Here is a 27,734-nt window from a genome sequence, read left to right as displayed (position 1 = left end):
GCTAATTCCCCCGCTGTGTTGGGGGGAGGGGGGGGGCACGCGCAGCGCCCCGGTGCTCGTGACGAGCTCAGCTTGTCATGAGCCACGGTGGCCGTGTGCTCATGACGAGCTGAGCTCGTCATGACCACGCCCGTTCCAATGGAACGCCCAGCACAGCAGGGGAATTATCCCCGCGTGGGCGCTGCGCAACGGTCATGGCGAGCTCAGCTCGTCATGAGCACACGGCCACCGTGGCTCATGAAGAGCTGAGCTCGTCATGAGCATGGGAGGGGTTAAAAGCATAACTGTGCGAACACAGTAATGACACTTATTTATTCATTGTAGCAGAGCATATCCTTTGACGCTGTAGTGCCTTGTTGGAACTTCGGTCAAGATATAAGGAATCTGCTTAGCAGCCCATTTTGAAAATGACTTACATTAAACAACTTTAAAAATGTACTAGCCATAGGTTTACAGGGTTTGTTTTGGTGTGTTTTGTTTTCACTGAATAGATTTGGAAAGTGCTCACATAATCTGGACTCAGAACACAGCTTGATTTGTTGGGGAACATAAGGCCTTGTGGTATACATCAAGGTGTATAGTTAAGACTAAAGTACAGTTAATATATATATATATATATAGGGAAACAAGCAGTGACAAAGCCAACCCTTTTGGTTTGGAGTGTGAGCAGTATTTGCTTTAGCTAAAAGATGGTTTGCATAAGCACACAAAGGACTGGGTGGTTGGAGTACTCCTCTTAACCTGTCATATGGGTGTAAGTCTCCTTATAACTCAGTCCTGGCTGGATGAATAATATATAAACAATTCAGAGTACTTTTGGGATAACCAAAAGGTTCTCAACGTTCATTCCAACCAGATGAATATCTAGCCTAAAAAGGGCAAATGTACACCATCCTTGCATATACAATCAACAAGACGGACCCTCGTAGGCAATTATAATACAAATACCTACCAAGGTATATATAAAATATATATATACATTTATTAAAAACAGTTTTGTTCCTTTGTAAAAAGCAAAGGGAAATAAAAAACATAACTTCTTAAAAGACCTAACAATACAAAAGAAGAGTTAATGAGAGACAAAGAAAAAGAAGTGCAATATAATAATCATATCATATTGGGATTGTTCCACCTGGAATTCATATCATTTGAATGTTCATATGTCCATTAATACAATCATCTATTGAACATGAACATGTTCCTTGGATACAATCTGGATGAATAATATAGCCTTATATCCTGCTGCTGAGGACTATACCGGTTGTTAAAGGCCCTGAACCCGAATTATAGAACCGATATGCAGGTGAGAGCCTATAACGAGGGTAACCTACTATTTGAAAAGTGCAAAGTAATCACCCCTAAGGGTCTCTAGGGGCTGGGGGCTTTCGGGAAGATTAAGCAAGCTACTGCCCAAAGTCACATGGTGCTGAGCTGCAGCTGGCGGTCGAACCGTGAGCCCTGTGCTCCAGAGTCACCTGCCCTGGCCGCTGCTCCACACCTCTGAGGACCTTTAGTAACCAGTATAGCCTAAGGCTTAAGGGCTATAGGAGCATTCAACCCACTATGGGTAGATTGCTCTCAATTAGAAGAAGAGAAACATGAAGACAAACAGTGGAATGTTGGAGCTACAGGCTTATAGAAGCCATTATAAGCCAGCAGCTACTCCGTTGTCTTCGACGGAGCTCTCAACATTCCAATGTGTACGCCCAACATGAAAGTCCATTGAAAGCAATTATACTGTAAGCCAGTTCAGCCTATTTCTATCAAAATGGAGTCTATCTTTCACCTTCAGATGACCATAATCTAGAGGGGAGGAGGTTGTGCAAGGGCGCTCTAATGCCTCTGATGATGGAATGGCAGGCAGAGAAAGGGGTATTTTGTGGAGAGACTGAAATGGATAGTGTGTCAGGATGAACAGGAGAAGGGAGTGAGAATAGTTTTCTAGAAATAGAAGAATGGAGTCAGAAGAGATCATAAAAGAAGAATATTATAAAAGGAGAAAGTATGAAAGTATTCAGTAGCGGCCCATGAAGGTACGCACAGTGGGACAGTGGGCCGACGAGCGCAAGGTAAGTGGTTTTATTTATTTATTCATTTTACATTCCCTATCCATTCGTTTGCCACTTTCACCCACTTAGAAACATAATAAATATTCCAAGTGACTTAAGACCTAAGCCTCCCCTTTAGCTATGTTATGCTACATGTTCATGGAACTTCAATGTAGCTTAATTCCTGTGACAGCAAAATGCAAATGTAAGGATTTTAGATATGTGCCACTTTGTAAGGGATTTAGTGCAGAGATGGCAGTTAAGGCAGCCACAGTGCACTTTACTATGTTTTTTAAAAAACATTTTACTTCGCAGAAACCACCAGCATTACTTGCAAATGGTGTTGTCTGCCACAGCACTGTTGGGGAGAGTGCAGGGAACCATTTTAAAAAGTTGGTTCTATGCACATTTTTTAAAATTTGAGATGTTTTCATTCACTTCTCAGATGTCTCATACATTAGCTCAACGCAGATGTTCCTAGTGTAAACCTACTGCTTCCCCCAGATGAGGATTTTAAAAATTAAAGATCCTGCAATCTGAGGCTCTTTAAAGATTTTAAGGAGCGTGTGAGCATGAGCTTTAGATTCTCTAGTCTCTCAATCAGATATCCGAGGGATGTATTGAGTTTCTTTGTATGCAGTGCATCCATTATCACAACAGGTTTCTCCATCTCCCACTCACCTTGAACTCATCACCTTAACCAAATCTTGGACCAGCCCATGTCAGTGGCATGTTATCTTTACTGGCTATCCTACTCAATTCTTCTACTCACTCTAAGACACTGTACCAAGGTTGCCAAGGATTTGCATTCCCATGTACAAGACTCATTCCAATTCTCTTGGCCAACCATCAACTTCAACCTCGGCTCATTATAACGCCTCACCACGTGCCTGGGACATCAAATCACCAACACCACTGGCGGTGAATAGAGAATGGGCCACTCGATGACATCAGAGGGAGTTACAGAACACAATATTTGCAAGATTTACAGGCTATTATGTATTTATTGTAATCATTAATATCCATTCATACTGTTCTTTGAGTAGTTTGAGTACCATGTCCTGATCCTTCATAACCGCAGATGGACGACTGCCATCCTCCTCCCAGGAGACTTATTACATCAACAAGGAGCAGGTCTTCTTACAAACAACTTGTCATTTAGCAGCCTTTATGTAACAATTGATGATGAGGGCAATCTATACATTACTGACCACCATTAGAACATTGGAATGTAGGAGCTCCATTGAAAACAATAGAGTGCTTTGGGCTTCTAATGGCCGATAGAAGCCCGGAGCAGTGCTGTGAACAAAGGCCTCTTGGAGCCCAAGGGGATTTAAACCCCCTCGGGATCTGAGAGGCCTTTGTTTTGACTAAAAAGAACATTCTGTCCTCTAGAGGCGGAATGTTCTAATAGCCTTAGAACCCGCTGTAGCAGGCGCTACCGGGCATTAAAGGCCCGCTCCCCTGTTATATGTTTTTTCACCTGGCATGGCTCCAAGGAACCACTGGAAGCATTTTAATCTTGGATCAATATTGGCAACAGTTATCTGACATTTACAGCTCATATGAATGACCAACTCAGCGAGAAACACACTGCAACTTGTCTCCTTTCTGTTTCTCAGATTAGGCGGTGGAGGTAACGATACTGAAGAGGAAGTGTACTATTAATGAATGTTTGTTTACTACCTGCCATCTCTGGCTTCTAGCTGCCGTTGTAAAGAAAGGGAGATTCTCGATTTTAATGTTTAAGTGTTTTGATTGGTCTGGGAAAGAGCTATTTTTGACTCGCTACTGATGGGAGGAAGAACCACCAGGCCTATTAACTCTGCCCACATCCAAGCTTAATTATTTTCAAGCTCTGTGCTCTCGGTGTATTGTTACTTTATTGTGTCCATCCTGGCCTTTTTTAAAGAAGACTGCTCCTGATGTTGCTACCACGACCGGACTGGAAACAGCAACCAGTCCTGGCAGATTGTTGCTCGACCAGCCCTGGGAGCTGGGGGGAGGGGGTGCTAGTGAGAAGCACCATTCCCGCTTTTTTTTTTACAGCGGGGCAGCTATTGCAGCACTACTGGAAAACTGGCCCTCAGTGACAAAACCGGCCCCCAACACTCCGGCCCACCGGTGTAACGCCCGGTGCCCCCTATTGTCAGTCCGGCCCTACTTGCCACCTTCTCTCCTCCCTGAAGTCGATCTCAAACACATACTACCTTCTTCACTACGCATGTTCTTATGTTAACCATTATCTTACAGTGTCAAATTTACAGGCACTCAGCCTTGTCCATGTCCACTGGAACATGATTACTGTCTGAACTGTATTAACCCCTTGCATGCTCATGACGGCTCCACGCCGTTATGAGCCACGGGCGGCGTATGCTCATGGCGGCGTGGAGCCGTCATGCCCCCACCGCTCCTCCCACGCGACACTAATTCCCCACCTGTGCGTGCGAATTAATGAGCGGGTGTGGTCATGACGGAACCACGCTGTCATGAGCACACGCCGCCCGTGACTCATGACGGCATGGAGCCGTCATGAGCACCGAAGCGCCGCGCTCATCCCCTAGCCCCCCCACGCCACGGCAGAATTCACGGCGCAGGGAAGGGGTTAATATACATGGAGTATTTAAATGCCTCTGTTGTAAAGTCAAAGTCAAATAATCTTTATTCGTTATACCAAAGATACACCATAAAAGACAACATTCATACACGATTTAAAAAGAAATAAAATCCATAAAAAGATTAAAAAAACAATAAGGTGATAATTCTCATGGCACAAATTAGCATTGCATATATAAACAACAAATATGCTACAAAAAAAGGACGTGACAATGTCCAGTGCTCACAGCAAGCAAAGGTATATACCAAGACTAACAGCAATATAAGGCAAGCATATATCAAGAAAGTGCTAGGTGCGGCTAAAAAAACTAAATTCATAAAGATGCTTTCCAGATCTGATTCCAGAATTATCACCGATACAAGGAGACATATACCCAAAAATACTATATGCGTACAAACACACAGATAAGCAAAAAAGTGCTGTGTGCAAAAGAAAGAAAAAAATGCCCTTCCCTACATAGATAGCCCTTGCCAGGAGGGGTGCAGGGTAAGAAGTATATTTTCACACTATTGCGAGAAGGGCCCTGGCCCTTTTTTTACAAATTAAGCACTACTCTAAGCCCTGGTCTGCAATGCATTTTATGACACTGCCCTATGCAGACCCTGTAGGTCTCACAAATGGAACACAAATCTGCATATTTTGTGATGTAGCCACTTTTGCAGGTGGAATTTGATTTTTTTCTGTATGTGATTTGTAAGTTCTTCTAGATAATGGTGCACGTTACATTTCAACGTTTTTAAGACTGTCAGTTATATTCTGCTGCTTTATTCACTCTAAGTTGCAGATATATGATGGCTGTTACATGATACATGGGAACGTGTATGAAAATTGTATGCCATGTAATTTATTATTCTGATTGCAGAATCAATCAAATGAATTGATATTTTTTTTTTAAAAAGGGTGTCAGTTAATCAGAAAATGACTATATCATGCTGTTTATGGTTTGTATATGTCACATGCCGCTTCAAAGCGCTCACATATAGGAAACAAGCATTAGAAATGCAATCGGGCTCGGATTTATTTGAGTTTGAGCTAATGGCATTGTAAATGCCAATGTATTGTTGCTATGTGTTATGGAGTGTGTTCATGTGGTGTGTACTGCCAGTGATTTCATTGTGAGTGTGGGAATATTGCACCGTTACTGCCTGTGTTGTCCTTCTTGTGAGTGTGAGAAGCTTGCACCTCTGCTGCCTGTGGTCTCCTTGTGACTGTAAGAAGCTTGAACTGCTGCTGCTTGTGATGTCCTTCTTGTGAGTGTAAGAAGCTTGCACTGCTGCTGCCTGTGATGTCGTTGTTGTGAGTGGGAGAAGCTTGCACCTCTACTGCCTGTGGTCTCCTTGTGAGTGTAAGAAGCTTGCACTGCTGCTGCCTGTGGTCTCCTTGTGAGTGTAACAAGCTTGCACTGCTGCTGCCTGTGATGTCGTTCTTGTGAGTGTGAGAAGCTTGCACAGCTGCTGCCTGTGAGTATGAGAAGATTGCATTGTGCATCTCTGTGCTGTGCCTGTTCTTTATAAGGGACTCTTGCTCTGTTGCTGCTACTGCCTTGGCACAGTACCTGCTGTGAGTGTGTGAGGGAATTTTGCACCGCTGCTGCTTGTGATGTCCTTCTTGTGAGTGTGAGAAGCTTGCACAACTGCTACTTGTGATATTGTTCTTGTGAGTTGGAGAAGATGGCAACTGAACTGCCTGTGGTCTCCTAGTGGATGTGAGAAGTTTGCACTGCTGCTGCCTGATGTATTCTGCAGGGCTCCTCTGTCTCATCATCCTTCTTGACTATGCAAAGAACAGCTGCCTGGCACTGAAGCCTAATCTGTGCTAATGTAATCTGCAGGGCTGCTCTGTGTCTTCATCCTTCTTGCGTCTGCAAGAAGCAGCTGCCTGGCAAATTGTCAGTGCAGCCTGATAGCTTCACTTCGCCGGGTGTGCAGACTGCATGAATATTGGCTGTTTTGCCAGAACACACTGAAGTGCCTCCTTTAATGTCCCGCGCTCCTCGTATAGCTCAGTGGCAGCGTGCGCCTGCTGCACTCGCGTGTGGCAAGTTGTAAGTGCAGCCTGATATCTTCACTTCACCCAATTTGAATAAAAGAGGGGACTGTCTCAGCATTTTATCCTTTTTATGTGGATAAAAGAAAAATAATTTTTTTATTGCGAAAATATCTGTTAAACTGTAACATATTGAAAGGAGGAGAAAACAGCAACACTGAACTAATGCAATGGGGCTGCACTACTGCACACTGTAATGTCGTTCTTGTGAGTGTAAGAAGCTTGCACAGCTGCTGCCTAAGATGTCAACTGCCTGTAGTCTCCTAGTGGATGTGCGAATTTTGCACTACTGCTGCGCCACAGCACCGTGTGAGGAGCAGGCAGGAGACAGACACAGTGTCACGAGAGCTACAGCACCGTGTGAGGAGCCAGTAGGAGGCAGACACAGAGTCACAGCACCGTGTGAGGAGCCAGTAGGAGACAGACAGTGTCACGAGAGCTACAGCACCGTGTGAGGAGCAGGCAGGAGACAGACACCGTGTCACGATAGCCACAGCACCGTGTGAGGAGCCGGCAGGAAACAGACACAGTGTCAGGAGAGCCACAGCACTGTGTGAGGAGCAGGCAGGACCCAGACACAGAGTCACGAGAGCCACAGCACCGTGTGAGGAGGAGCAGATAGGAGACAGACACAGTGTCACAAGAGCCGGCACTCACACACCAGCTGCAGTTTCAGGCGTCCGATCATACTCCATACAGTCCACCACTATTATATTTATATATGTACAAAATTCTCTTTTCTAGATATTTCAACTTCACTATCGTCCACAAACAATGAACTACACAGTCACAACTGATATATATGAGTACATGAATTTACAAGTGCTAATTTACCTGTTAAGAATTGCAAAAGTTAATTTGTACTCATAAACTCAGTCACTTCCACAATTGTGTAAAATTTAGAGCCCATTTTATGTAATTCACTGGATGACTAAGTGAGGTAAACATGCCACTGAGATATGGAGTGATAGACCTGTCACAATTTAAAATAACGATATGGTCGACTCCGAATTTCATCCTGCCAAGGTTGGCGACATGAAATTGGGTAGCATGTATTAATTATAGTGCTTGGAAATTCCAGGGCTGGTATTAAGTGCTATACAAAACACATTTTTACTTTCGCAGTTCTCATCTTAATATCCTGAAAATCTGGCACAACGTATTCCCTATAAATTCCACTTTTGTCAAATGCAAGTGGATTGGCCAATATTGACATAATGTTTGATTGCAGAACAGACTGATGCCATCTATCAGAGCGGTGTCTTTTGCACCTAAAAATTAAACTGACAATCCACGACCCCGACCGACCTTTCAGAGACAGACGATTTCCTCCTCGAAAAGACGGGCCATTCGGAGAATGATGTCACAATAGAGCTGAACCCCCAGCTGACATCATCAAACAGCGCAACGTTCTAGAACGTCTATTGATGGTGATTGCTCATGACGTCACACTGGTAAAAGAAAATTATTTTCTCTACACTTTCTGTGCCTGTTTTCTTGTAGACAGAGGTCAAAGAAATGTGTATGTAGGTATATGTGTCTACCTAAAAAGCAAATGATTTCTATTTATTTATTTACATCCACATTATCATATTATGACTTTAACATTACAATACATATCTTTCCACTGAAGTAATTCCTAAAGACATAAAAAACACTTTGCAATTCAGTACATCCACATGCTTCCTTCAAAGCTGGACCTCTAGTGACAGCGTGCAGTAGTGCAGTCCTGTCCCACCAGAGCTGGGCCTCTAGTGACAGCGTGCGGTGATTCAGCTCTCCTGGAGTCTCGCTCTCCCCAGACCTCTAGTGACAGAGTGCGATAGTGCAGCCCTGTCCCACCAGAGCTGGACCTCTAGTGACAGCGTGCAATAGTGCACCTGTGTATCCCTTGTCTTGCTGAGCGTGTTAGTGTGTATGCCTGGCTGTGCTTGTGTCTTTGTGTACTTCGTTGTCATCAGTTCCTTCAAATGCACTTTTTTCCTGTAACCTCTGTACGTCATTGCTGTTCGACACAGCGGGCCAGCTAATAACCTCATGCATAGACATAGAACTACGAAGATAACCCGGGGGTGTGGCTGTGACATCATGGGATTCTAACCACCGGGTTGAAAACAGGATATTTACCACCCGCAGCGCCACCCTTTGATACAGTGCGAGTTCAGCGGCTTGCAGGATCCGTGCATTTTAAGAGGCTGGTGGGCGACGCTGTACAAGGGACACCATCCTTTCCCGAGCACCAAGCAGAGGGGATTCCGGCCCTGGAACAAAGGCTCGGTGCATCGAAGCCGCCTCCTCACTGAGCAAATCACTTAATCTCACCGTGCCTAACAAAACAAGGAAGCTGCGCGCTGAGCGCTGCAGAATTGTGAACGCGCCCGGCCATCTGTATTCACTAACGGAGGCACCCTGACAGCTCCTAATTATAATTTATGTACTTCTTTGCGCGAGCACGCACGAAATATGCCCAAAATGGCGGAACAAAACTACATTTACCCTATCACTTCAAGCCTATTAAAACGAAAACACAAGGAAGACGAATCACTGACCAGATGACAGAAAACGGTAAGGAATGTGTGGAATTTCTCTCTCCAAGGCCCTAGGAGATACTTTTTTTTCTCCTTTAACATTAGTTCTCGAAACTCCTCCCAGTTTCACTGGGAAGGAGTCCGAGCCCTAAAAATGAATGCAGAAGATATTTTAGGTGGAACGTTAAAAGGCCTCGTCGGGGAGTCGAATCACGTCATTCCTGGGTTTTTATATTGCTGTAGGGTCTTAGGTATGAGTTCAGGGCCAGGCAAGACTGTAAGATTCTTTGTTCATGTTTAAGGTAACGAAATTAGATTTTACGTGAAAGGGGCTTGTATGCAGAGAAATCTACAGCCAAGCTGGTGTACTTATATATGTATGAAGCTCGCAGATCCTGGGAGGCCGACCTTATGTGTCTGGTTGGCAGGCTGAGTTTGAAAAGTTGAATATCCAGTTTTGTTGCATTTTTGAACAAAGAAATTTCCCAACCCCTGTTACCTCTGAGACCTTAAACAACTTTACAAATATGAATTCCATGAAGGACAAATACAACTTTTAAGTTGATTGAAAATCTACTTCAGACCATCCCTTGAAGCCAAACATCTTTGATAATAGCTCTCTTCAAGATACAGAGATAAATACACACAGGGATGGCAGACTTAATGTACTGCCCCATCCCGACGGAAGCTGCTCCATCAGTCAAACAATAAATCAGGCACTGGGTCTGAAATTCTGGGGCATATTATCAAGAGGGTTTATCTCCGCTTTTTTGGCTTTAAAAGTCAAGAAAGCAGAGATAAAATTATCTCCCTATTACCTAGCTGTCGCTAACACCAGTTAGCGACAGCTAGTAGGAGATAGCTACCATCTTGGGCCCCGCTTTGCATGTCAGTGATATTTATCACTAATGACATGCAAAGTGGGCGTGCCAAGATGTTAGCGACTGGAAACAGTCGCTAACAACGCTATCTCCTATTACCAACTTTTGGAGATATTCGCGCTAAGCGCGAATATCTCCAAAAGCTAACACCTGCCCCTGAGCAGTTCTTAGCCATGTTATCCAATGGGAGGTGGATAACATGGCTAACGAGCATTAGCTTGGTAATGCATGAATATCGCTGACTTTTCAGCGATATTCATGCATTTCGGCCGATTTTTATTGCTTAGGAGATATACCTTGATAATAGCAAGGTTCCTAAGCGATAAAAATCGCCGCAGCTCGGCGATAAAAATATCGCCGCTAAACCAACATAGCGATAATTATCGCTAGTTGTTGGTAATATGCCCCTCTATATTTAAATGTACATTGTTTTAATAATATATGTATTGTATTCTAATTGCATTTGTATAGCGCTTACTACCCCTGACAAGGCGTTAAAGCGCTTTTTCAGCGAGGAGCACACTGCTCCTGGACCCATAGAGGATTAGTGTTGAATTAGTATAGTGAAACATGCAAGTAGATTTTAAGTGGTGGATAGGTTAGTCAGTTATTTGGATTCGGTAGGATAGCAGAAGGATAGAAGAGGAAAAAAGGTTTGTATTTATATAGCGCTTGTTACCCCTGATGGGTTGTTGAAGCTCGCTACTCCTGAAGCTGCTGCGAGTATCATGTGGAAATAACAAGAGAATGAAAAGATGAATCTGCAGCTAGATCACAAGAAGAAATGTAAAGGTTCTCCTGCAATACTCCGACCACAAAAATGAGTACATGTGTACCTCCTGCAAACACCTGCGCAAATTAAGCACTGTGAGACTGTCTCTTTAACTGAGGTACCCAGCACACAAAATGGTGTAGAATTGTTTTATTGTCCCCTTCATTTGAGAAGAAGTGAGTTCAAAGCCTTCTTAGCAGGGTGGATGGAAACTTTTCTTCAAGCCAAATATGTCCCAGGCCAGATGGCTCTTCATCCTTTGAAGTTTGTCCAAAGTCTTTGCAGGGAGCCTAGTGTCAATGGAAACACGTGTATGCTCGTTTATAATACCATGCTAAAACCTAAATTATCTCAGATGGTAATGAGATCTCAAAGTTCAGACCAGGATCTTTTGTCCAGATTTTACACTAATCTACCCAGAAGGGAGCAGGTCAGGGGTATTTCTGAGTAAAACAAGTTATTGAGTTACCGAAAGAATAGCACTTATTTACCATGAGGTTACATGGTAGCTGTTGACCTGTGATTCAAGGAAAAATGCTGGATAAAAACTGACTCCTGAACATACGAAGAAAAAAAAACTCAATTCCTCAAACTAACAATATGACTATTTGCATTTGTTTGTTTTCCCTTAGGCTCCCGGTGGACGTACGCAGGTAAGCCAAGTGCAAATCTGTGGAAATGACCCTGGGAAGGTTCTCCTATGTGAGTATTACAGGTTTTTTTCTTGCTATTCAAAGTCCTTTTTTATTCGTAAAAAATACCCCAGAAGGCATTTGAGCTATGCAAACTGAAATTGAGGGCTTTATGAGAAATTGGGTTGTTGGTTGACTAGGGTGTGAGCCCTGGTCAAGCAACAGCCACAATCCCTTGCAGGGTGAACCACTATAAGTCACTAAATTAACCTGTTCTTAACCCATGGTAGCTAAGCACAAGAAGCAGTCAGGCTTAACTTGGAGTCAATCTGTAAAGTACTTATGCAGCACACAAACAACAATAAAATTGAGAAACGCAACACTAGAAAAATCCCAATCCAACTTAATAAAATTGAGTAAATTTCAATAAATTATTTAACACCAAATCAACAACAATCCAATTAGTAGAACCAGAGTTTAGAATCTTAAAAGTTTAAGGTTCAAAATAGCACCTAAAAGAATACAGCGCCAATTGCAGATATCTGGTTGCGCTAGATCATATCAAAGTCCCAAGTTAAGTCTGAGAAGGTACACGTTCAGTGAGGAAAGGCTGCAAGAGTGTCCTGGGAGGAAGCGTTGTCGCCTGATAGCCTTGGAGCGAAACCACCGTGAAGATTTTTACCTTATGGACTTAGCTGCCAAGATGGTAGTCGGAAATCTCCAGCAGAACAAGCAAAATGGTTCGGGGACGACCGACCTAAGGCTGACAGGTCTAACAGGCTACATTTATTTCTTTGTATTAATCCAATTTTTTTTTTAGCAAAGAGGCAGTACAAGCTTGATAGACTGGACATGACAAAAGCAGACCTAACAATACAGTACTACGAAGCCACACCCATTTCTACACATGGCTATACAAATGCTAGTATATAATACAATATGATGATATTGAAAAAGAATTTACATTTCCAGAAAATAATTGTTCATTTTTTTCTGGACTTTCAGCTCAGTTGTCTTCAGAATTTAACTCAAATTTCAGTATTAAGATTACATCCAAGAATACGTGTTAACTAGTAAATGTTCATGTTGATATAGATTTTGTCAGAGAGGGATCTCCATGGCAAATGCGACGGAGTAACCTGTCCGGCAAACTCTCAGTCTGCCCACCTCATTCAGACATGGGTGGATCATAGGTGTTGCGTTGGTAGAGGTCCCGTTGACATCATTGACAAAAAAAATAGTCCGACAGCTCAACAGAGTAGGGGCATTGGAGTAAAGCCATATCACTACCTGCTCTATTTAGAGCAAAACGGCGTGATGAGTTTTTGGTTTCTGACCGTCGTTGCCAAGAAAAGCATGGAGGTGAGGGACAGAAAAAAACAATAACCTTATCTTACCCTGGGGAAAATCTCACAGGTTGTCGGTGGTCATTCGTTTTTTTTCTTCGGAACAAACTCACGTTTTGTGAGTTTGTTTCTAAAAAACGTAAACGTTAAAAGTTTGGTGAACTGCCATGCAAACCGATGGTGGTCATTCTCCAAATGTTCTGTACCTTGTAGCCAAACTGGTTTGACAGTGTCTTCTTTCATGGTACAGAGATACAGGGCCGGCAGGATGGCCGGCTTAACATACTCCCCCATCCCAATGAAAGCTGTTCATCAGTCGTGCAATAAATCAGTCTCTCTGTGTTAAATTCTATGTTTTAATGTACATGCATTTTATTAAATTTGTATTCATAGACATGTTCGAAGCAGCCTAAAGCTCCTACAAGTATCATGTGTCAATACTAAGTAAATGAAAAGATGAACCAGCAGCACAGATCACAGGAAGAAATTAAAATTGTAGAGTGACCAGTGATAACATTTGGGCGCTGTCTGTGTCCACTGTAACAGGGAAGGCACAGGACATAACAATAGACTATCATGATCAATTGCTCTTAGGATACCACACAACTCTTTTTTTGTCCTCTAAAAAGGATAACATACTTAAAATGTGGAAACTGTAAGACATTATGATGATACCTTTGTTTCTTATTGGACCCTCAGTCCTGTTCCCTGTCTGGTACTACTTTGATGAAAAATCTTCAAGTTTTGATTTTAAAAAGTTCTTCCACATTTTGTTTAATCACCAAAATGGAGACTAATCTTCTTGGTGTTCTCCATTTTGATATTTCTCCAAATCTAGGTATATCCATTCAACAACTACGAATCACTTACAGTATGTTTTAGGTCTAGCCTACCAGGCAGCTCTTAGCTGTCTGTAGGTAATAGCCTCTTGTTGACCCTACCAATAACCTTCTGTGGGCTTACAGCCTGTTCATTAATTGACTTTACTCTTATTTGGTTGCTTCTTACCCAATGGCTTGACATCCTCTTCTTGTGTTTGTCTCACTCCAGGAGCGAAGCCTAATTACCATCGTTTTGATTGGCTGACTTCTGTACTTCCACTGCTCGCATTCAGGGAATTACTTTTTTGCTTACAACTCCAAGAACTTGCATGTGTATCTAGCTCTGTCCCTCGTTCTACTCCCTCGTGCACCTGCTCCCACCACTCTCTGTGTTGTACCCTTAACCCTACACCCAAGCTCGTCCATTATTATCCTCACCACTTTTCTTTTCTTTTTTCGCCCTCCCATGGCTCAATTGCTCCCTTGCCCATGTCCACTTCCAACCCGTTCCTCGGGGCCGGTAAGATTTTTTTGATTTTTTTTGTAGGGCCAGGGAGCTACCCTTTGCTCCCAAGCCACGCCGCTGTACAAATACCACTTTTGCGCTACTAAAATTATATGATATATTTACCAATCAAAATAGCATTTAGCTTCTTGGATCAGTTAAAATACACTCAAGGCATGCTCTAGGTGTGCACATCTTGCATATACACGTCATCTTGCATACAGATGCCAAGCGAATGAAACGGCCCCCATCACACAGTTTTCCTCGGTGTTTTTGCTGTTGCAACACAGGACAGGCAAAAAGCATTGGCAAAGCCAACAAGTCAGTCACAAAGGCAAGCATTACAATGCTTGTTACATCTACCCTGAAGGGGAGAAGGCCAACAAGTTGCCTCCAATGAAATTCCTCTAACCTTTGTCCTTCCTTTCTCCAATAACCTGTTTTCTGCGAGCTTTATGTTTGCAGAATGTTTGCTGTGTGTTGCTTGACTAAGAGGCAAGTGCAATGAGATTGGTATCCAGTGGAGGGCACAGTGATGACTCACAAATATGACAACTGTCCTTGGGTTGTTTTTGTCCTCCTTGATGACGTGATTTGCTGCATGCTGCTCTACTGAAACCCGTAAGTATCTGGTGGGTTTGTGGGGTGAGCAACCCAGACGCAGCACATCTTTTCAGCAAGATTCTTGAAATCAGTACCCCTACCTGAAACTGGGCACTGGAGAACAGTAGAAAGGCCCTGTCCATTATGGCCAGATTTCTCCCTGACCAAATCCACATTCTTTGACCATTTGGTGTCAGACCATCTCACCAGCCCTGCACAAAGCCTGGAGGGCAGAAGAAAGTCAAAGAAGATCGACTCTTTCAGGTTTGCCGGTGTGTTTAAAATGTAGATTGTACTTTGGTTGAGCCTGGTCCCTGCCAGTGCTGTCAGAAAACAATCATACTGGCTTCCTTCCCTGATCAGAAGTTTTGTACTTTATGTGGTCTTCGGAAGGAGGCACAGAGGATTTACTTCTTCACTTACTTATGCTATTGAGTGGTCGGCTGAGGACAGTTGCTCCGATTAATAAATCATTTGCCCACAGTTCGCGAGTGAAGTTGCGGCTGGACTTTACCCTAATCTCAGTTTGCCAACCCAAGCTTGGGTTTACTTTTGTGGGTGCACCCACCAAGAAAAATGTTTATCATGACAAGGACATCCATGTTGAGATAGTCAGGCACTTGAGGTGTCCTTGAGCTCCCGGGACAGGCATCATTGTGCTATCCCCGTTTCAGCATCAACGGTCCTCCTCAAACGGCTATGGCACTAGACAGAGAAGTAATTTTGCCCATTCCCCCGAACTGTATCCTGTGCTTGCAACAATAAACAACGTATTCTCCCAAACCTCCATTAACTTGTCAAGAAGCCTTAGAAAATTACAATCTTGTTTAATTATAATAATAATAATAATAAAGTAGTTTATAAAGCGCCTTCGTGACGCCATCTCGGCGTGTCCCCGCGCTATGGAGGGAAGAATAGCTCCAAAATACCAGCTATTTTTCTGCCCGCCACTCTGGTTCTTTATTGGTGGTGGTTTTTCAGCGACTTCATATTTGTGGAAGTTAGACTAGATTCTTAGCTATCTGGGCTCAAACCCACTGAGTTGTCCTGCCTTGCACCAAAGGCCAAGGAGAAGCTAGGGCAGATATATGATAGTCAAATTGATACATGGTATTTTTAAGTCTGTAGGCTATTCCTGGCACTGTCACATTGACTAAGCATTGTAATCACGGCCCTAAGCAAAGACAAGACATTGCCAATCAACCATTGCTCCATTGCCCCCGAGGGCACCCTCTTCCGGTATCTGCTGTGCAGTCTTGATATCAAGGAATTATGAATCAACAAAGAAAGAGGCTTTGTAAATGAATATCCAGCCTGTACGTTTTTAAATCTGCCGCACACCTTTGTTCCCTGCAGCACACGTGAATAAGGCTACCTTAGCTCTCAAGGTGCCATTTCTGTATTTTCCGGTGCATTTTCATTTATTTTAAATAACAGTGGGGGGTGAATAGAGATCATTGAGGATTTTCTTTTACCGCCCATTGTTGACGTGTTTTCTGATTTCTCTTTTAAGGGTCCTTTATCCTACTTCTGCCAATTTCCCTTTTCCGTGTGATTGAGCCCCTTTTTACAGGGCTTTTAAACACACCATCCTTGCACCTTGCCATGAAACAACGTAAATGTCACTGACTCCACGATTTAGACTTGCACTAGATGCGGAATGTGATCAGAGATGCGACACGGGAGTGCGCGAGGGAGAGACCTGAAAGCCAAGGACAGCCCCAAGGTCAAACTAACTATCTCAATTGAGTGAATTGACCCCTCTTCCGTCCCTATAAACACGGCCACCTCAAAGGCATTCATATGCTTGGGGCGTGGGTGGGCCTTGGGAACCTGAGAGCTCATCCCCCCACACACACTCCCCCAGTGGAAGTCAAACCACAGTCCAACTGCCAGCATTAAACCCCACTTGCCCCCGGCTCTTAGTGGATGCCCAGCTTGGAACCAAGGTCGGACGCCTACAAACGTTAATTTCCTCACAGCGTCTCCCGTCCTCTCTACCAATGTAGAGAGTGGATTATCCCTTGTCGTTATGGTGCCGAGGGTACCGCGCCAGCATTGTTCCCCTCACATAGTATTTCCATCGGTACGCCGCCACCCACAGCCCCAGAACCCCCCACAAAATACACACAGACAAGTTATTGGAGTAAAGAAGCTGCAGGTTTATTTGTTGTACAAATAAAAGGTGGGTTAACTTACAGGCGACCCCGTCCGCCCCGCAATCCCTCGTTGCAGGGTGCCTGAAGATGAGCCAAAGAAACACCAGCGGCCATAGCCCGGTGTAACACCTGGGAGAATAACTCCTCCCACCGGTAGACCTATCGTCCACCCACTCCTCCCCCTGAACAAGGGAGAGTTAACTCACACCTTCCTCAGACGGGCGGAGCGCTATATGGCAAGCCCCCGGTTGCTCAGGCTTACAACCGCCCTAAGGACTAACGGGGCGCCGTCGTACCCCAAGTCCCCAAGAAGGACCCCTTGGAGTATGTCTGACTCTGCACGGTGCGCTTTGCACTGGAGGCTTCAGGTCCAGTTCCTGCACCTGTCTTGTATAGGGATCGCCCTGTAAATCCTCAACAGCCCTGGGCGTGGCGACCGCTGCGCCCAGAGCCCCCACCACTTAGCCCCTATTTCACCTCTATTTGCAAGCCGCTGATTCAAGAGCTTCCCCTAAGTCTAGGAGGAATATCGCCCTACCTACCTTGGACCAGTGCACCCCATCAGATTCCCAGCAGCCAGTGGATTTTGAATGCAGCAAGCCGTGTCTTATAAAGCCCAAGCCACGCATCTCCGTGAATTTATGCATGGCTGCGTTTACGCGCCTGCGAGTAACTTCTAGCGCCTCCTGAGATCTCGCCCGGTGCCAAATGGGTCTAGGCGTTATCTCAGACCACCATATGCTACATGCTCCCAGCTCGCCGCTCAGAGTGCTAAGGTCTCCTCTCATTGCGTCCAACAGACGTCTTTTGCCTAATGTTACCAAGTCATTCCCCCCCAGGAGTACCACTATGATATTTGGCTGCCGTCTACTCTCCTTCAATGCCCTGTGTATCGTTCCCAGAAGTTCAGCCCAGCGCATTCCAGGGATGCCGAACCAAGATATATTAATGTTGCTGAAGCCATGCTTCCAGGTGACTGCATCCACCCATCGTGCCATTCTTGAGATATAAGAGTGACCCATCACCCACACCTCAGTTCCTGAAATGAGACACAATGGTTGTAAGTCTTTTGTTTATTGCACACTTCAATCACAATTCAGAAATTGACCACGAAACAGTGGCATTGTATTTCCACACTTCAAAACTACAGTTAAAGGGGGCGATGTACACTTTTCCATCCCTCCCCGCCTAATTGCTCCCTGTGACACTTCTGATAGACGGGCATATGGCTCTCACTGGCCTCACATACGTTTTGTAGCAATTGGAGTCCCACCGCCCCACCTTTTTTATTGCTTCAGCTGACAGGCCTTCCCTGTAAGCGGTGGTGGCGGCCCCTATTCTGAAAGAGTGAGAGCTGTACTTGGCCCCATCCTTTGTGTAGCCCGCCAGGAAAAGGCACCCCTGCATTATGTGTTCCACTTGGTATTTTGTCACTTGGGAGCCGTCTAGGTGTATCAATAACAAACCGTCTATGCATGGGCGGCAGGACAGGAATGAGGCAAGCAAGGCCACAGGGCAATAGCTGTTGTTGCCCAAGCGGTGCAGGGAGATACCTTTTCCCCTGCCCGACTGGTCTGTTTTAGAATATCGTAAAAGGATCTCCACTGACTCAGCTGTCAGGCGCACATCCCTCATCTGCAGTGCCCGGGAGTTTACCTCTTTTTTGGACCGTGCTACCAATTCTCCTATCCTAAATTCCCCAAAGAATGCTAAGCTGAATGTCGAAGCGAAAAGCGTAGCTTCGTATGCCGAATGGGTAACTGAGGGGAGTGCGTCCAACATCTTTCGTAGCGTCTCATAATCAATGGGGGCCCTTATGTCCAATGATTTGGGTACCAACCTCGCCCAGCCCTTAAGCGCTGCCCTGGTTGTAAACAACGCGGTAGGGTCATGTTGTCCCAGCAGCCTGGCGTGGTGCCCGATGGCCGCCAGGTGGCCAGCCATCCAGGAGTGGCTCTTCCCCCCATCTTTGGCCCATATCATAAATGCTTGAACCCTGTCTTCCCGTGAGTGAGCCTCTTGTTCCCATGGGCCCATGATTTCGCAGAATTACTCCACGCACGCCTGGTATCTCCTCATCATCCGGGGGGCAGTGACAGTTCGCCTAGTTCTCTAATACGCTGCGCCACCGCAACTGGTGCCAGAGCCGGGCCGGAAAAGGCGTCATCTCCTCCCTCACTCTGGGCCATGCCTCCCGAAAACGCTGCCAATGGAAACGTGAGAGAGCGTCAGCGGCAGTGTTATGCGCCCCTGGGATGTGTCTAGCTCTACATTCTACATTGTTGTACAGACATACCTTCACTAATTCCCTGAGCAAACAAAGTACAAGCGCGCAGCTGGCTGACTGAGTGTTGATCGCTTGAACCACGGCCAGATTATCGGACCACAGGACCACCCTCTTTGCGGTTAGCATAGCTGGCCAGAGGTGGAAGGCCACCACGATTGGGAACAGTTCTAGAACCGTTATGTTAGATGTTATCCTTTTCTTGCCCCATGCGTTAGGCCATTTCTCTGCGCACCACTCTCTGTCCAGGATTGCTCCAAAGCCCTCCCTGCCTGACGCGTCAGTAAACAGCGTCAGTTCCTGGCTGCTAGTCCAAGGGTCTCTCCAGATCACAGAGCCATTGAACTGCTCTAGAAACTCACCCCACAACCTCAGGTCATCTTTTACACCCATGCTCAACTCTACCTCATGATGTCTGCGTTTAATCCTGGCAGCTGTTTTGGCTAATCTACGCGCAAATGCCCTGCCTGCGGGGATCACTTTTGTAGCGAAGCTCATTCTTCCATGCAAGCTCTGTATGTCATTCAAAGAAACTTTTTATAGTCCCAGGACCGTCCTGATCTGGGCCGCTAGTTCGCTGACTTTTTCTGCTGGCAGCCTGGCTTCACCTGCCTTGGTGTCGATCTCTACTCCCAGGAAGACTAACACTTGTGCTGGCCCTATTGTCTTCCCCGGTGCCAACGGCACACCCAACTGCCCTGCTACTTTTTTGAATTTCTCTAACGCTTCTGCACAATCTTGTGTGTCCTCTCTCCCCACAAAAAGGAAATCATCTAAGTAATGTGTCACGTTTTTAACCCCCTCGGTAGCTTGCAGCACCCACTGGAGGAAGGTGCTAAATGCTTCAAAGAACGCGCATGAGATGGAGCACCCCATGGGCATGCACCTGTCATAGTAGTAATCCTGGCCTAACCTGAAACCCAGTAGATGCTGGCTGCTGGGGTGCACCGGTAAGAGGCGGAAGGCCGACTCTATGTCCGCTTTAGCTAGCCAGGCGCCCCTGCCAGCCCTTCTTACCAAGTCCATGGCCACGTCAAATGAGCAGTAAGAAACTGAGCACACCCCCTCTTCCAAGTTGTGGTTGACCGACTCGCCCTCGGGATAAGACAGGTGGTAGATCAGTCTGAAGGCCCCCTGTTCTTTCTTAGGGACTTTGTCGTTATGGTGCCGAGGGTACCGCGCCAGCATTGTTCCCCTCACATTACGTAAGTCAAGTCAAGTCAAATCAGCTTTATTCAGTGTGAAATGTACAACCAAAAAAGCATACTACAAACAAAGAAAATATAATATATAAACAAGAAGAGCAATTAATATCTACACATTTTACAAAGTACCAATAGTTCATTAGAGGGAGCACACATAAGTTATATGCCTCGCTGAAGGCCTGGACCAGCATCCATTTTCTTTGGGTAGATCTACAAAAGAGCCAACTCCAAGACCAATCAGAGGAGAGACGTAGGTGTCTCCCGAAGTCCTGCGCGCGGCGTAACCATACATGACGTGACCCGCTGTCTTTATGGGCAATGCTTAGGACCTCTGAATCCGAGCCCACCCTGAGCCACTTTCTTAATGCACAGAGCACGCAGGTGGGAAATGATAAAAGTGACTGTTGTTCAAAGGCAGTCTCAAATTATGCAGCGAGACTTCGGGCTTTGTGCTTTGATCTTTTTGTGATCTTACAAATGAGCTTTCTTTGGCTGTTGTTCAAAGAGATCCTCCAATTATGCAGATCGAATTTTTTAACAGTAGAAGATACCAACTAGCTATTAAAATATATGCTTCGAAAGCAGTAGTTCTGAATCCCCACGTTAGCAAATTATATTATCCACGGATTTAGTTTATTATCTACCAAAATCTCAGAGTGCCCAGAATTGATTCACTTTTCGGTATGCAAGCAAATGATTTACTTCCGCAACATGTGAGAAATTACCTCAGTAGAAGCTCTTTTGCAAATATATTATCTGGTCTGTCAGTAATATTCTCCCTGGTCAACTCAGATTTTCAATTCATCAAGGTCGATGAAATAGACTCCATTGAGTTGGATAACACCCACTATTTTTCAAGCGTCTGTAGACCATTCAATTTGTGCTAAATATATACTTTATGTCATCATTTGCTATTCACTGTGGACAACATGACTTGGCTAAGATCATGTAATGGGTCAATTGTGGAAATGAGGCTTGAGCACACTGAGCAGTGCTTAATTTGTGAAAACCATAAGTGCCAGGGCCCTCGGCAGGGGGCCACTTCAGCTTGCACCACCCATTGCCCCTGCTAATACTGCCAATGTCAGTGCCAACCCAACTACTTACCATCTTACTCCTACAATTGTGACAATTTAGACTATACCAGCCCCCCAAAGCTGTAATAAGGGCTTGGGTGGCAGGTATTAGTGATTTTTAATCTATGTTAAATAACAAACAACTGTTTTTGTGCTCATCTCTAAAATAGACAAGCAGCCCCACTATGTGTCAGACAGTCATAAGTCCCGGAGTTGACAATTAAGTGCCGGTGACAAGCACCAGAAGCTACCGGCTCAAATTAAGCACTGACACTGGGTCACTTTGTTAAGTAGAAACAGCAAGTCAGTTGCAGTTTACAAGTACCTTTATTCCACCAAAATGCAGCACAGCTTCTTTAACCGTCTTCTCCTTCACCCTCGGTCTCAACCACCACCAACATTCTCATTATAACCATGGCCCCCTAAAGGTAGTCATAGAATAGAATAGAATCACAGACACAAGAAAATAGTATGTTACACCACATCTCCCTCCTTAATGAATTGTAAACATTATTCTATAACTGAAGAAAACATATATTATACATGGAAGAAAAAAGAAAAAAACACGGATTAATAAGTTAACAATAAAAAAGAAAACTATAAGGAGCAAGTATACAGAAATGCATTAGTAAGGGAATATGCAGAACTCATGCAATCAAAATTGTATGAAAAGCCATGCAAAACTATATAGAACCAACTAACACACAAGTGCGAATGCATATAGTACAATGATATACATAGGTATGCAGAAATGTTTAGACTATGAATATGATCAACATTGGAAAAAAAGTCCACAATTAACAGAACCCTTCACCTAATCAATGCAATCCTCTTGAACGAGAACCACTACGAACGCCTCCAAGACTGGATTCTGCATGGTCTACATTTGAATCATTCGCCTTATTAGCACCCAGCAATGGTAAAGAGGATGGTGAAGAAGATGAAGAACCTAAAGTGGTGTCATTCAGAGGAGAATCATTTTCCCAGCGCTTCACCAACTTGAACATACTCCACACCTCTCCATCCCTCAACCACATTCTTCTTCACGTGAATGATACGTTTTGGACCACAGAATTTGCATTTACTCTTAGGGTCCAAACTGGTTTCTTTACGTAAACTAAATCCCCCACATTCCACTTCCGATTCCACACAATATGCATCTCATCAAAATGTTTTTTATACCCATCTTGGCACTTCATCAACACATGGGAATCCACCGTTGTTACACATTGTTTGCTCTCCAACCATGCTGTATTAAGCCCTCCTAACTGATCTCAACTTGTTATTGGTCGCACATTAAAGACAATCATTCACCGCACTTTCCACCTGTCTGTCTAACCCAGGCCACCAATAACACTACCTCATCCTAGCTTTGGTCAAGTTCATTCCCAAATGTCACTCATGGGCAAGATTGACTATTTTGCCCCATAAGCGGGACAACCAAATGATCACCACGATACAGCTCCCCATCGTCATTGTTCAATTCTTCTCTGACATTCCCAAATCCTCTGACTTCTTCCTCTGCTTCCTGCGGGTCAGGCCTACCTAACACCACATATTCCACATCCAGCGTCCTCACCTTATCCTTTGGAGTTTCAGACTCCCATTTAGTTCTACAGATTGCCATCTCTTTTACCCACAAAATAGGAAGCTCTGTGTTAGCCCAAACTGGCTTATCGGATGGCAACCAGGGCAAATAGTCAGCAGGATCATTCTTGGCTCCTGGAAGGTACTGAACATAACAGTTGTATTCCGTCAAACTCTCCACCCATCTTTTAATACGTGAAGTGGTAGTCTCGATTCTTCTGCATCCCAAAAACTGTACCAAAGGACATTCTCATCGTAACCATGGTATCCATAAATTGGGTTATAGAGTAGAAGGTAATAACAGACCCAATAAATATGCAGGTTACAACACGCTTCCCCTTGATTGAAACTTGCCTAGAACTTTTGATGCACCGTCTGCAATTGCAGCATTGCCTAATAACATTCCACTGTAGTCTGAGCTGAATAGTCAGCTAAAATGTTTGAAACAGCCTGGGTTCTCTGACCTTCTTCCTCCATGCATCCCTTAATGCACAGCTTTCCAAACTGTGTGGCGCGACACATTACTGTGTCGCGCCCCAGCCGTAGGTGTGTCGCGGGATGAGATAAAATGACTTCTGCCGGCAATCGGCAGAGTGGAGCTGCAGGGGCTCTTAGAAGGGGCGAAGCAACAACAAAGCCTCATTCACATGCACAAGGTCTTTAATGACCTGTGAAGTGCTCGGATGCGGCTGTGAGCAGTCCCGGGCTGCCTCACACGACGGAGGGGGGGGATGAGTGGGGGCTGAAGCCCTCTGATGCCAATGGGGGTGGGGCTGAAACCCTTTGATGACTACATCAACCTCTTCTCAGTGAGTCCCCTAAATGAAGCTGTTCTGGAGTTCCTGATTTCGCCCCTTCCCATGGGCTTTGTCAGCAGTTTGTCCACATGAACCCGGGCCCAGTGCAGAGCGCGGCACATACTTTCTCCGATATTAAATCTGTGGTGGGAGGCTCGCCAGGGGGGCTTTGCGAGAGCAGGAAATGACATGCAGTTTTAATTTCTGCAAGCATTGCGGAGCCGAACACGAAAACAACCCCCCAGACTGCACCTGCAAGGCAGGCCGCACCCCAAGGCGAGCAGCCGTCCCTGGGGGATGAAAGGCTTGGACTTCCGGTAAAATGCGGCGCTTTCATGGACCTGAGCCAGTTTTAAAATTTTAGTGTCAACTTGTCGCTGTTGCTAAATAAAGTCGGTGATTAAAGCGCATCTTTGCCTCCAGTCTCAGGTTATCTGACGTTCATTTAGTTCAGTCTCCGGTTCTGTGATTGGTCAGTTCTGGAGTCCCCCACGGATCCTGTGTCTGTGTTTTGAATACATTATGTGTCACTTTTAGCTTCCTCGCGGTGTGACAGTCCTCTCCCAGGCCCTTCCAATACTTGTTTGTCAAGAGTTGAAGTGCCTCACAGCTGTGGGGGTGGGGGTGTGGGGTGTGTGTGTGAGGGGGTGGGGGGGAGTGGGTGGGGTGGGGGGGTGTAGGGTTGTGTGTGTGGGGTGTGTGTGGGGGGGTTGTGTGGGGTGTGTGTGTGGGGTGGTGTGTCTGTGGGGTGGTATGTGTGGGGTTTTGTGGGGGGTGTTGTGTGGGGGGTGGGTGTGTGGGGTGTGTGGGGTGTGTGTGGGTGTGTGTGCGGGGTGTGTGTGGGGTTGTGTGTGTGGGGGGTTGTGTGTGGGGTGTGTGTGTGGGGGGGTTGTGTGGGGGGTGTGTGTGTGGGGGGTGGGTGTGGGGTGTGTGGGGGGGGTGTGTGGGGTGTGTGTGGGGTTGTGTGTGTGGGGGGTTGTGTGGGGTGTGTGTGGTGGTGTGTCTATGGGGTGGTGTGTGTTGGGTTGTGTGTGGGGTGTGTGTTGGGGGTTGTGTGGGGTGTGTGTGTGTGGGGGTGGGTGTGGGGTGTGTGGGGTGTGTGTGTGTGTGTGTGGGTGGGTGTGTGTGGGGTTGTGTGTGGGGGGGTTGTGTGGGGTTGTGTGTGGGGGGTTGTGTGGGGTGTGTGGGGGGGTGGGTGTGGGGTGTGTGGGGGGTGTGTGTGTGGGTGTGTGTGTGGGGTGTGTGTGGGGTTGTGTGTGGGGGGGTTGTGTGGGGTGGTGTGTCTGTGGGGTGGTGTGTGTGGGGCTGTGTGTGGGTTGTGTGTGGGGTGTGGGGCCTGAACCCACCGTAGGTGGTTCGGGCTCGCTCGCTGCGCTTCCTCGCGTTACCGTGTCCCTGAAGTTTTTTTTCACAAAAAGGTCTGTCACCAACATGAAAAGTTTGGAAAGCTGTGCCTTAATGTATAACAAGCTTGAGGCCTTACTGTGCAGAGTTCTCTCCACATGAGTCACAACTCTAAATTGAATACTCTTCGACCTCAACATGGTGTCTCTGCCACTTTTCACATCTGTCAGTCACACCCTACATTGGGTAGCTACAGGGATCCATTATCTCCATCTCCTGTTCAAAAGCTACTTTTCTCCATAACCGGATCTTAGCACATGGATCAGTCTCACTTGTAATAACTATATGGGTAGCACACACATCATCCTAAAAATGGACAACCCAGAAGATCGCTACACCTAAAGGCCTTGATTACGAGTTAAGGGATACATTCAGATCGCTGGGTGAATGCAGATTTGCAAGGAGATTGGAATTATGAGATGGGTGATTATTATCACACCCTGACAGCTTTCCCCAGATAAATTACCAGAGGTCAAACCTACTTAAGTTTAATAGTGTCAAAAGGAATGAAAAAAGGCAAAACATGCAAAATTCAGTGTGCTAAAAAATACGATTCCGAATGTCAGCCCCCATTTTCCTATAAAATATGGGAATACAAATTCTTACCCCAAATAGTAAATACCTTATCCTGGGTAATGGTATTCACCACTTGTGGTAAATACCCCAGACTATTCTGACAAACTTGTAATGAGGGCCCAAGGCTTGATGACTACCTTTGTGCTAAAATGCGTTGATGATGAATAACCATATGTAACTTAAAACTGCAAAAACGGACATCATCACTTGTGGACAGTGGCACAAATGCTAATCTCTGCCCATATAGCCCAAGGAACCTGATGCTAAAGACCTGGGGCCTAATTACGAGTTTGGAGGTCCATAGGACCACCAAATGCGAGATGGAAGTGCAGTGGTGGCCGTGGACCGCCGCACCTGTGGTCCAAACGCCCTATTAGAAGTACAGCAGTCAGACCGCAATAGGACCGCCGCAACCGCCAAGCACATTTGGAGTTTCCTCACTGACACAGTTTTCATGGCGGTGAGGCTGCCATAACAATTGTGGCGATGAGGGAACAAAGGGGTCTCTACAGGCTCCCTGTTTCCTCAGGGCCATGGGATGCATTTAGGGGGGGGCACATGGTGTGTCCCCCTGTCTAAAGGCACCTCCCTTCCTGCACGGCATGGACTATGTCCACATAGCATATCAGGGCCACTGGAATTATGCGGAAGCAGAGGGACAAATTATGTGGCAGGGTTAAGTAAATTATGTGTCGAGAAAAGGCAAATTATGCAGCACATATTGTGATAGTATTACTTCATTATTTTGTCCTTTTTAAACATGTTAACACTGTCTGGGCATTAGTTGCACTTCATTAGTACCAGTGTAACACCTAAATATAGCAATAAGCTGCAGAAAGGTGACCAGTCAACTTTGCAAAGCGCCTTCCACTGTGCTGCAACACGTGTCACTGTGTTTTAGTAACTTTTGAACCGTTTGAGCTAAAAATATTTTTTTGTAACAAATATGTTGACTATGCGGCGGACAATGGATTATGTGGCAAATGCAGCACACCTGCAATTATGCAAAAATTGCTGCAGCCACACAATCGCATAATCCCTGTGGCCCTGAGCATTGGAGCCTGATGCCCTGTCTGTCACATACAGAGGAGTGAGGAATCTCGGGGTGACCTTGGATTCTGACTTATATCTGATCCCCACCTGTCAGCAAATGGACAAGAACCTTCTAGACAATGAAAACTAATGTTTCCATTCTTTGAATATCAACAAAAGCTATAAGCTATTCTCACCATAGTGATCTCAAAGGCCACTTATATCAATATCCTATAACTCTGAAAACTACAGCAAATCAAAAACACTGTGACAAAACTTCTCCTTCTCTTTCACCCTGTCCTGCAAGTCCTACCCTGGTCGCCTATTTCTAGACAGTCAATGTTCAGGGCAGTATACATCATTTATAAAGCCTCCCAAGGAGAAGGAACATTGTACCTACAACTGAAGGTTTAACAATACACACAGAACAGGAAACTGCACTCTAGGCTAGCACTGTGGATTGGCATACCACTTTAAATAGAAAACCCATAGAAGGTCCCACAAGTCAAAAAACCCTGGAACTCCTTGCCAGCTAAAATACGAAATACTCCTTAATACAGTGAATCCATCAGTGAGTTGGAAACCTGGATAATCCTAGAATAAGACCCTGACAACAGGCCCGGGATGGCGCTTGAAATAACAATTTATTGGGAACACACATACAGTAACAAAAGTCATTCAAGGGGATCTCCAGCCTCCTCCTTCCCACTTGAACTGTCCTGGCAGTACAATCACATTGTGCATAAAAGTCCACTTAACTAACCACTCATTTCCAATTGCAAATGCATACAATGGCTGAAGAGATGTCACCAGAG

The 27,734-nt window shown here is 45.3% G+C and overlaps 2 protein-coding genes across 2 annotated transcripts in view; one reads left to right on the top strand and one right to left on the bottom strand.

The window, feature by feature from the left end:
- Positions 1–27,734, bottom strand: part of CIART (circadian associated repressor of transcription) — a 469,491-nt gene that overhangs the window by 215,592 nt on the left and 226,165 nt on the right. The window lies entirely within an intron of this gene.
- CA14 (carbonic anhydrase 14) overlaps positions 1–27,734 on the top strand; it is a 199,684-nt gene that overhangs the window by 5,645 nt on the left and 166,305 nt on the right. Inside the window, exon 2 of the mRNA XM_078670381.1 lies at positions 11,525–11,545. Coding sequence (XP_078526507.1) covers positions 11,525–11,545 — 21 coding nt within the window. The remainder of the gene's footprint in view (positions 1–11,524; positions 11,546–27,734) is intronic.

This window comes from Lissotriton helveticus, chromosome 12 (assembly GCF_964261635.1).
Source record: "Lissotriton helveticus chromosome 12, aLisHel1.1, whole genome shotgun sequence".
Taxonomy (NCBI): Eukaryota; Metazoa; Chordata; class Amphibia; order Caudata; family Salamandridae; genus Lissotriton; species Lissotriton helveticus.
The sequence above is the reverse complement of the archived record's forward strand: the minus strand, read 5'-3'. Positions and strand labels throughout refer to the sequence as shown.